General features: G+C 24.0%; 1 protein-coding gene across 1 annotated transcript in view; it reads right to left on the bottom strand.

The window, feature by feature from the left end:
• The window catches only part of LOC114119637 (tetraspanin-2A), a 161,045-nt gene that overhangs the window by 19,097 nt on the left and 129,065 nt on the right, over positions 1-12,883 (bottom strand). Inside the window, exon 3 of the mRNA XM_027981273.2 lies at positions 5,562-5,738. Within this exon, the coding sequence (XP_027837074.1) occupies positions 5,562-5,738 (177 nt within the window). The remainder of the gene's footprint in view (positions 1-5,561; positions 5,739-12,883) is intronic.

Here is a 12,883-nt window from a genome sequence, read left to right on the forward strand (position 1 = left end):
TTGTAATGGTAATTCTTTTGAACCATGTTGTAAATTAGTTAGTATTTTATTTATTTATAAATGTAACAATACAAATTAATATATATTATTACCTATATGAACTGTATTTATTTAAGTTTCTTAGGTTACAGTTAACATTATATAATTCATTGAACAGTAGAAATTTTAACTCTATAATCTAAATAACAATAATAATATTAATATCTATATACATAACATGTTTTCTAAACGGCTTAACCTCATAAAACGTTGTTATTATCATAATTTGTCACTGTATTTATACAATAAAATTATAAATTATATAAACTGTAATGGTATTATATTATTGTTCCATTATGTAATTCTATTAAGTTAACATTTGTTATTAGTTATGATAAAATGAAATAAAATATCTATATTTTATTTTATTTCTTAAAATTATTTCATTATACATTGCATTCAAATTTTCAAAATAACAATGCATTAAAAATTAACTCATCCCTTGAAGTTAAGATTTTGTTTGGATAAAGAGTTATTATAAATGTCCTAAAATTAAAATTAATAATTTAATTTTTTCTAAATACTCACATAGTTACATATATATAACATTTTATACATCATAAGAAAATTCACTTAACAACTAGCTTACAATACCTACTTTTTATTTATTATATAACTAGACTTTTTATTAATATGGATATTATTATGCATTATGTATATATTTTTATATCACATTAAAATGCAATGAATCTTAATAATCCAGAAACGTTTTTCCTAAAGTAATTTTTGCGTACTTAAATTTGAAATTATATAAGCTCAATTTTCACGCATATTGCCAAAATTAAAACTCATTTAGATATATTTTACATGAAAAAAAAAATATTTATATAATTACCTGACTAATTATATACTTTTAGATTTGTTTAGTTAAAAACTGTGCAGGAAACTTTTAGATCTTTTTTGTTAATACAATTTTTATTATTTGGGTTTTATTGTATTTCTAGAAGTCTTATTGGATTATGTTTGCAACCTTCACGTGTTATTAAGTCATATTGAAAAATATAGTTTATGAAATGCATTGTTCACAGGAAACACAATTTATCTAGCTAAGACTTTTTTATCTATACCTAGGTAAGAAGTTTTTTCTTCGGCATTGTTAACGTTTTTAGTGAATAAGAAACAAATTTTACTTTACTAGACATTTAAAACATTTTCGATTATACGGGATGGTATATAGTATGTATTTTCGAAGATACATTACAATTGTACGTCTTCGGTATAATAAGATGACACTTGATACCGTTTCCGGTTGGACAATTCGGTGCTTGTAACAGCTGTATTTTAGGATTATGTATCATCGAAACGATCAGAACGTATCGAATACACAACGGAAATCGGTTTGTTTGACTTCGTTCTGTTTATGATGTCCGTGAAAGCTGTACTTTATCTTTAACGACTCTAACGCGTTTCTGAATGGGGAAAAAAATAAATTGGCAAATCTTCTATGGTATATTTAGTAATTGGACGTGCAAACGTGTAATAGTTATTTATACTATTAATTTATATTCATTTTAATATTTTAAATTGTCAAATATAGTAAAGTTAATAAAATAAATAGGTAGTCATAAAAACACTTTAATATTTCAATAAAAATCATTGATTTGATATTATTAATCGTTTGAAAAAAAAAAGTAATTGTCCAGTCGGTTATGTTGTGTACCTATGACCTATGTTCATAATTGATAATTGGTCATAGAAATATTTTATGAAAGTTTTTATATTTGATTACGTCTCGTCTACAGTACAAACTGAAAATTGTAGTGTACCTAAACTAACACTGTAGTTACAAGTTAATATATAAATTATATTAAATACATACGTATAAATATTATATACTTCTTCGACTTATTCTAAATAACTTTTATTCATTTCTAAACATATTTAGATAATTTCTCACATACCCTTAATATATAGTGATATATGGTACTAGCTCAAACCTTTTGACCACACTACTAATTGGAAAGTACGTAAATGCCTTTGTAATTATACCTCTAACCCAACGATCAAAACTTTGGGTCATCCTAATTCGACGACGTCCGATATCGGTTACACCAATATAGCGGAGATTTAGTTTAATTTTAATGAACGCTTTCATTCAAACAGGCAGATAAAAGAGAAGTAACCTTCCCTTAACATTCGTGGCATATAAATATTTAAAATAGTTTTACTCTTTACCATAAATATTACCAGTTAATGTTCAATACGAGCTAAATGTACTTGCGTAATTATATTATATGTGTAGGTAGATATGCCATAATAGATAATATGTACATAATGTTAACATTATTTGTAAAATCAAATTACATTACCTAGTTGGTTTGCTATCGATGAAAAATATCTTTTGACAGGTAATTATCGGATTAGGTTTTGATTTTGTTAACATTAAGTACCTTGGTATGGTGTATTTGATTTAAATCTGTTTATGTCATATTTAATTGTTTTTAATACATACGCACACACACACACACACACACACACACACACACACACACACATACTAACATACTCCCTTTTGAAATGTGTTTAACGTATGAAACAGGTGATCAGTAGCTTTCATTGACATTTCGGTGATGTGTGTTTTTGTTAATGGGTGGGTCGTGGATCTCTCGTCCTCTTAGGTTATGTTACCCACTGCGTAGGGCGTGGTTTCATTCAGGCCACGTGTTTCTATTTGTTTGGTGGATTAAAATTTAATATTTTCAATGGAAATTTGAAAATTAATAACATCTAGTCATACTACGCGCTATCGAAAATAATTAATAAAATAATTACATTCTCGTTATATTTTAACGAACACAGTGTCGTATACGCTATAGCTATACACGTACCGTATACATTAATTTAATATATATATATATATATATATGTATATATGTAGTGGATATTCGGGTTTATATGCGTTGTAACAATAACGATAAATAGTGTATAATATAATTTGGTATGTATACGCTACGCCAATGACGACGGAATTAATTTCAACATTTTATTACATTCACGCTTGTGTAAAATACGTATTATTTTTGAAAATTACAGTGTTGAGTCGTGCGTTTTCTACAATCAGACATTAAACTCCATACTCGCAATAATTATGGCTAAAATTGTGTTTTTAAATTGTATGTTTAAACTATAAATAGTTACGTATACCTATTTTATTTGAAAAAAATGGACGTTCTTATCAAATTTACTTTATGCACAAGTGTCAATAAGTGTTAAAGATAAAAACTGATGTAGGCTACGTAGTAATACATGTGATTAATAATTAGGAATTAGTTTAAATACTTTATTTATGTATTACATTTAAGCCAAAGGTTGATAATTTCTCAGAACTCGACTTATCGTAAAACCAACGTTTTCTATATGTTTTTTATACATAACTGATGAGAAATTTATTAGCTAAGTTATCACATCAAGCTGTTAGCAATTTATTTAAAGTATTGGTCTTTGTTATGTAAGTAAATATGTTATTTTTTACGTGTACACAAAAATTTAATTTACTATAGGTAATAGTATATTATACACGATATACTATGAAGATATAACGATTTTACATTCAAATTGCATTTGAATATGTCAGATCATTGTGATATACTATGTATACAAAGAGTTGAATCTATCTCAATAATACTCACTTTTGAAATAAGTACATCATAATGAACTTATGTGTGTAGGGGAATAGTTAAGCGTTTTTTTAAAAAAAAATTTAAAAATTCTGATTTAAAATTTTTGAGAATAATTATTTTTGTACATTTAAAATAATAACATTTTTATATCAAAAATATCATATTACGATATAAACTTTTGAATGCTTAGAAATAATGTCAGTTAAAAAAAAAACAAGTTAGTAGGTATTACCATAATATGACCATCCTTAAATGGCAAATAAATCAAAGTATTTAAAAATGATTATTGTGAATATTATTAATTAATTATTATTGTTAATTAACTATTAAAGGCAAAAACGGGAGTAATCATCATTGGTCAGTCAGCATGTAGATAAAATGTTTTTTATTGAAATATCAAAGATTCTAAAATTTGCATTTATTTTTATTTTATTTATATTTTATTTTTTTATTTAAAAATGGCTATTATAGCTACTTACAACAATTCAATATAATAAAATATAAATAGTTCTAGTATTTAATGTTTAATTATAAAATAATAAAATTCTTTTAATTTATTTTGATTGTATGCATTTTAATTTTAAATTTATGCTATAAATATGATATAATGTTATATTCTAGAGTTTTCTATTTCTATTTCTATTTTCTATTTCTTATTATTGACTAACTAAATAGTAATAAATAGACATAATAATTCGCGTTTAAATTTAGGTTAATGTACAAATATATATTTTTTTTATTGTTACTTTCATTCAAATACATCTTTTTCCTTTGTGTTAGAAAATATATACATATAATGTTCAACGGAAATAATTATTTTCCGTATGAGACAGGTATATTAATATCCGAATATTGTTCATTGTTCGGGGTTTTGAAGATACACTATATTTTATAATATATTTTTCTTTCATCGAATATAAAAAAAAGTTAAAATATATATTCTATTATTATTGTTACAAAAAGTATTGCATTGAATAATATACAGCAAGAAATAATGAACTTCTGACGTCATATTTTGACAATAGTAACGACTATAATATTAATCAATATTTAAAATTGTTGTATTGAGCTCTGCCTATTATTAAAGATAAATACATAAATATTCAACTCATCACATAGTCAAAAACTATTCATGATGGAATGCACTAACAATAAATATCATAAATGCATAAAAATAATAATATTATTACCAATTCTGATACTCGATAATTAATGAAATACGTACTAGGTACATCATTTAAAATGTTTAATATCTGTAGAATGAATAATATACGTAATTTAATAAATGTAGATATTGCAATAATTTAGATAAAATATGAAATTTTCAAAATTATGATAAATAAATTCAATATTTTGAATAAATTCTGGGTGATTATTTTTATTGAACAACAGTCATTTTTAAAAAATAAATTAACGTTGAAAAATGTTTAAATATGTTTTTCAATTTCTGAAGTTGCATATTATGAAATTAAAAATATATTTTGTCATTCCAAAAAGTAAAAATTATGAAAAATATTATTAAGAAAATGTTGTATTATTTCAATTGGAAATTATGTAAAAAAAACTATTTTCACCAACATAATACCTAGATTTTAAAATAATGAATGCTGTTTGATAAAAGAATAGCTCTCTGTATAATGTTACATATTTATTATAAACGCTTATTGGATGAAGATAATATACAAAAATACTAACTGCTAGTAATGTTGTTCTTATAAAATCTAAATGACGTATAATATCTTTTAGGGCATTATAATATTATAATATCACAGATAGAATAAAATTATTGATAAAAATAATATGAGTTATAGTTGTATTGTAGGCATTAAATATTTAAGGATTTATATTCTATAAACGCAATACTATAAATACAATATAAGAATGCATTATTCTTTTACTTACAGATTCTTGAATCATATTTAGCGTATTTGTAGCGGATTCGCTTTGCGATTGCATTATCAAGTTCATCATGCTTTCCCTGATTGCCGGTACGATTCCAGATCCTGTTGTGGTGTTTTCGAGTAATACAGCGGATCCCAATAAGAGGACAAAGAACGAAAAAAAGTGCACGCCTGCGTTCTGAAAAAAAAAAAAAATTAACTATCTACGTAGTTTAAAATTTTATATATTCTCTCTTACAGGCATGTCAAAATCAGCGATAATGTATCTATTCACATTAATTTTGCTCTTTATCATAAACAATATTTCTATCAGTACATTTTAATATATTTAAACACTGATCCCATACCAAATCCTGACATGGTCAAATACTTAGGCATAACCTTTGACAAATGTCTGACGTGAAAAAAAAACATTCACTTTATTAAATCAAAATTAAACAGGCAACTTTACTTTCTCAGACTCATTCTAGGTAAATTTTTTAAAATCTCTCTAAATTTACCTGCTTAAACTAGACATGTAAAGTTTACGTACATTTTTTTTGGTTTTTTTACCGAGAAAATTTAGGTAAATTTACCGTAAATTCTGTAAATTTGGTAAATTTTAATATTTTTCGTATGTCACCATAAAGACTCACACAGGAACTCTTCACTGCCTCCTTTTCATGAACTATAATAATAATAGTAAATTATAATAACTCTTATTTTTATTATTTGCTGAATAGAAGGGTGCTTACGGTATTATAAACTTAATGTATGTTGCTTATGATATCGTTGATAAAAGATTGTTAGTAGTTATTTAAAAAAAAAAAAAAACTTTTTATAAGTACCTAGTTGTGAATTATTGACCTACCTATGTATATTGTATGTATTTAATATTATGTTATATGCACATATAAAATAAATTGCAAGTTAATAAAATCAGATTCATTAGGTAGGTACTTATAACATTAAAAACAAAATAAATTGTAGATTTAATTTTTTCTCTAATTATAAATAGTTAAAGTTATAATTTAATAATAAAATAAATATATTAATTTTAATTTTAATGACACAAATTATTATATCTACAGCCGTCATTAATAGCGATAATACTTGATGGTATAGTAATATGATATGTAATACAATATCAGTAGTTAAAATTGTATAATATCAACTATTCCATTCTATATTTCTATTGTCTATTTATATGTTACGAATATTTACGTAATTAAGACGTTTAATTTGAGACGTCACATGAAATTTTTTTCGATAAAAATAGTTTTTAAATTTACCAAAATTAAATCTTTAACTTAAACCATGTATGATATTCAATTCTATATAAATTTAATTTAATTAAACATAAGATCTAATTTACCTATAACTTTATAAGTGCATTATTAGTGTTTTTATATTATGTATAGATTGTATAATTATCTTAGTTAGTATACTCGTATATCAATAATGCAGTGCTTTATTATCATTATTATGTATAATGTCTATTTTACTAAAATGATTTTAATAATATCTTTAAATCTGGATATTATCGTTCAGGAAAAACGTATTAACATTACTTTTAAATTTATTAAAAAACAAATAACATTGATAATATTTTTTGTTCATTTTGTTTTTTGTTTTGCTGTATAACTCGTAACGCAAACATGGTACCTATACAATATACAAAATAGTATAATAATGTTGTATGGTCATTGTAGTTTTATTTGTTTATTTCATGATAAAGTATTAAATAATATACACATAAGGTTAGGTCAATCAAAATGGTAATTAGTATTTTATTGTACTTTATTGTATCTATTGACTCAATCATGCATATATCTTTTAGGTTATATTAGGTTTAGTTAAGTTATGGTTATTTCCAATCGACTACTACAATAGTGTATCACAAAACACGCAAATAGATTATTACAAACAAATCTATTATTATTTTAACCATCTGCCTGGAATTTCTATATGTTTATTGTTCATAATCAAATATGGAATAATTAAATTAAATAAAGATATAATTAATTATTATTTTTTTTTTACAATAGTACATTTTAAAAATTATAATAAAATTTTTTTTCTAACTGTTATATGCTATTTTTAGCAGCATATTTTACTAATGTGAAAAATAGGTAAGGATCGGCACAACTACTTTATTTTGATAATGTGTTTCATCCTATATTATGTATAATTTAGACAACGGAAATCCGTCGTCGGATGGTTGGCACTTAGTGTCATCTCACCCAGAGGTCATGATCGATCGGCACGATTTTCGATACATCCGCATGTCTTTGCACATATCAGAACATGTCAAATTTTTAACAGCTTAGGGTTGGTTTTAAGAACAGGACAGGAGGCAACAGAAATTACCAATGGGTGTTATACCAGATAAAACTCTTAAAACAAAAATGTATATTTTTCTATGTAAGAGAAACATAATTATAATATTATCATATTTATTTATTTTAAATTAATTCAACATCAATTTTTCATATTATACTTTATAATTTTTAATTGGTAAATATAGTTGTTATGAACAACTATTGATTACTAAATAATGGTTAGCTTATTCTTATTATTTATTGGCAATTTATAATAAACGTTAGGCAACCAAATTATTTTCAGTATTGATATTTACCAAAATAAATTTATTTTTAACAATACTCAAATACCAACTGTTAAGATTTCAAAAATATATAATGATATATTGTTGGTTGTTGAATAACGATATTGACTATAAGTTATACATTTTATGTTGTAACATTATTCATGTTAGTTTTATGCCATTTATACGTAATATTTTTATCAAGATTTCACGTTTAAATTTAATATTTGAATTCCTTGTAAACCGATTACTAGAACAATAGTATATAGATTTGTGAATCATATACAAGAATATAATATGTGTTATAACTTTAGATTTAAAATGTAAACATTAAAATAAACTTGTTTGAGTGAGTATAATTGTAAATCATTATCAATTTTTAGGTAAATTATAATTAATTAATACTTAATAGGGCTTAAATCAAATTTTTATTGAATTGATGGAAGGGTGGCTATTTTTTTTTGTAAATTTAATTGAATTTTAAACATGCTATTAAATTATATATTTATAAATATAAATGACTAAGTACATTCATATTATCTTAAATTTGGGAAATTTGATAGGGTTTAAACCCTTAAAGTTTATGTATAGTTTCAAAGGATTATTTAAATCATTATCACAAACGATAAATTAAGATATAAATAAAAATACTTTCAAGTTAGGATTCTTCATGAGAATTTGATACTCAGGAATTAAAGGCGTGAACTTTTTAATTACAGCTTTATGATGATTATAAATATTATATGAAATAATACTACAATTAGTATTATTTCATAAATATGATTGGTTTTTCGTAAAAATGAATTAAAACTGATTTATTATTAATGGAGAAACGAAGTACTAATTATAAAGTAAATATTATAACATAAAAGATTCTTAAAATTAATATAGGCTGACAAATCATTTGCTTTCACAACCGCTGTTTTTCGTATACATTTTCATTAATAATTATCATTGAAATCAAATTTGTAACATAAATTACAGTGATTAGGATTTAGGAGCACTCAACAGTCAACATAGGTACAAGCAGAGTGACTTTTCTTGGTTTTTGTTTTCAAGTTGTGACAGTTCTACAAAACATTTAACAAGGTGATATATTTTTTTTTTGTATAACATAATATTTAATTAAATTAAGTTATTTATTCATTTTTCATTGAACACGTTAATAATAATAATAATAATAATAATAAAATACATGTTTGAATATATACATCCATTTTTTGTTTGTTTTTTTAATTATTACGTTACACATACTGGATGTGAATAATAGAGCACCGAGTGCGACAGACTAAATTGTTTCTTTATGTTGTTGTGTTTTAAATATTATTTATGTATAATACTTGTAAAACTCAACGTAATATAAATTTTATATTTTCAAAATTACATGACGTGTTTTTGACCGACTGTTGTCAATGCTGTTGTCTTTTAACAGCCCAGTCCGTTTTTCCTGAGTCACCAGTCTATTTTTTTTCGATTTTTGTTTCCTGCATCATTTTTTGACTGTCTAAATTTCTTTGAATAAATATTGCTTTTATTACACGTATCAAATACCTCCAGTCTCCACTAAGAAATCTCTTTATTATGTACTATTTTTCATTGTTGCATGTGCATCTAATATAATATATTATCCATTTATTAAGCGTATCACGCAAGTAACATATAGCTTAACGCTTAAATAAAAATTAAGTTAAAAAAAAAATTGTTTTTTATTTACTAGTGTCGACATATATTCAGCCGTCCTTAATTTTTTTTAACTTGGAAATTGTTTGATTTGTTCTATGCATTTGTGTCGGAAACTAAACAATTAATAATTAATTGCTAAATAATTTACTTTTGTTTTGATATAATATGTTCCGGTAGTCATAACTGGTTTCGCTATGTCAATCATAATAATTATATTGAATTAGTTCGTTTTGATAACCTTTGAATATTATTTATTTATATTTTTGTAATTTGACTGGACTGTCACATGTATTAACAAAGTCGTAATATTTATATAAAATCAAAATTAAAATATCGATTTTTTTTATTCACATGCTAAAAGATATGACTTATTGAATTATAATAATAACCATATATATATTGTTTTGAGTTTTTTAAAATGTTATATTATTTATTATAAAGGTTGTGCGAATGACGATGGTGTACAATCATTTTTATGTTCACCGAATCGACTTAAACGGGTGACTGGGCGTCTTAAGATGGTTTCACACAAACGAATGCTGTAGTTCTTTGTGAAGTCAAGTTTCCTCAAACAACTTTTCATTCGTTCCTCTTTTTTCATCTCTTGTTCGATGGCCTTTATGTGAATACTGATGTTGGGGAGATTTATATGCCTGTCGGGCTTTACTTATACTTAATGCAAAAGGCTTAATGCGCCTGATCCATTAAAAAGCAAGAGAGGCAAAAAGCTAAGGCTTGTCTTAAATAAAATTCTGAAAAAATCCAACAGTTGTGTGCACATTTGAAGACGAGTTTTATTTCGATTTCAGTAAACATCAGTGTGCAATACCAATAGAAAAATCTAAAAAATCATACTGCGGAATAGTGGAATGGAGATAGACTGCCGCTACCAGTCGTGTGTACACAATGTGGTTTTTGAAAAGCTCTTAAGAGATATGTTTTCTTACGGCCCTGAACCCCATTTTTTTTTTAGCTAAACAAACGAGAATAAATTAGCAACATCATAGCATGTATGGTTTACACGTCAAATGCATACGTCGCCGTCGTATAATATATATAGTTTGTATAGTGTATACAATACACATAATATATATAACACACATGCATATATATACGATGACATGTTGATTTCGATTCTCGTCAATTTTCAATGGAAATAAAAGTTTAAATATTCAGTAGACTTTTTTATTTTTTATTTTTTTTTATGATATACATACATTTTTAAAACATTGTTTTAATTATTTTTATTTTTATACATTGTTTATATACCTATTATCAATTCTATATACTTATAAATATATTTTAAGTTCGTTTACAATGGTTTTTTTGTACTGTGCCTATATATTCATACAATACGTATAAATTATAATATTTTAAATATTTCTGTATTTTTAAGATTTGTATCATTTATATTACTGATAAAGTATAGTGAAATTAATTTTGATTTAAAATTTAGTATAATATATAAATCAAGTATTATAATCCGACTAAAATGTTTAAAATATAAATTGTATAATAATATTTATTATAATGATTCAAGACAAACGAACCACATTTTGAATATTATATACTTTCATTGAAATACAACGAATGAAAAAATCTAATGTTTTTATTGAATTATTAGTTATAAGTAAAACAGTTAAAAGTAATAATAATTGTATAAACAAATACAAATTGTTGGGGTGTTTGTTTGAATTAAAAATTATTGCAAAATACGATTATGAACGTTTTCCATTTAAGTGAAATAAGGGTCAAAACGGTTGCGTACTTTTAAAAAGGTAGGTACTATATAGGTATAGGTTAGGTATAAGTATTATACCTATCGTTGGTCATGACCGTTTTTGATCGTTCATGAGCGTAAAAATGTGAAACGTTTGATTATTTAGTTTATTCGTTTATAAAAGTATGTTATTACCTATGTAATGTATAATGATTAAATTTCAATTATTATATCAAAGTACGATATTCTAAAAATTATATTAAATAGTATATGATAATATTAGGTCAAAAGAAAAATAGAATGAAAAAAAAATGTTTAACTTAATATTGTAAAGTTGATTCAATTTTTTCAATTAATGCAGAAGTGTGTACTTTTGATAGCTTTCATACCACTAGTAAATGTATACAGTGTTATAAATTAATTACAACGATATTGATATAGTTTTGTATATCATTTTCACTTTTGCGTTAAATTTATCCATCTTGCTTTGTGAAAATATAATAATATTATGTTGTATAATATCATTTGCAAACCTATCGTATAAATATTATGTTGGTTGGTATATACACATAAAATATTTACATATTATACGCACAAATGTTTAAGATTTATGAGCCGTTGGGCATTCAAAAGTGCACAAGTGTGATGTATGGAATAATGTTTCGGGTGCATGTTGTACATATAGTTTTCTAAGTTCTAATGCATTATTGTAATTACAATAATTTTTTTATCGATGAAACATTTGCATATATTATTGTTTATTATTATAACATATACAAATATAACAACAATAAATTACGTAGTATTTGTCATTAAATATGCGGAATTTATTGGTCTTACTCAAAGTAAAATTATTTTCTTACTATTATTTAACCTTTACTGGCGTCAAGGGTATGATATAAATTAAAATATCTAATAAAAAATGATTAGTTTACTGCGCTGTTTATTAAATATATATTTTATGACAAAATTATTATTTATGTGCTATTTTTAAAATTACATTTATAGATCATCGTATTATAGTTAGGTACGTGAAAGCCATACGTACCATACGCGCATTACGATAAAGCCATAATCATTCAACCATTGTACACAAGTTCTCTGCTGAATTCTTACAAAGTCGTTTTTGATACGTCAAAAATTATATTATAATATAATATATATATTATATATTATATTATATTATTATTATATTATATTATATATTATATTATTATATTATTATTATATATTATATAATATATATATTATAATTATATTTATTAATTATAATTAATAAATATGACTGAAATACACTTTTCTGAACTCCACTTACTGTCGATTTTGTTTGTTGAAT

This window comes from Aphis gossypii, chromosome 2 (assembly GCF_020184175.1).
Source record: "Aphis gossypii isolate Hap1 chromosome 2, ASM2018417v2, whole genome shotgun sequence".
NCBI lineage: Eukaryota > Metazoa > Arthropoda > Insecta > Hemiptera > Aphididae > Aphis > Aphis gossypii.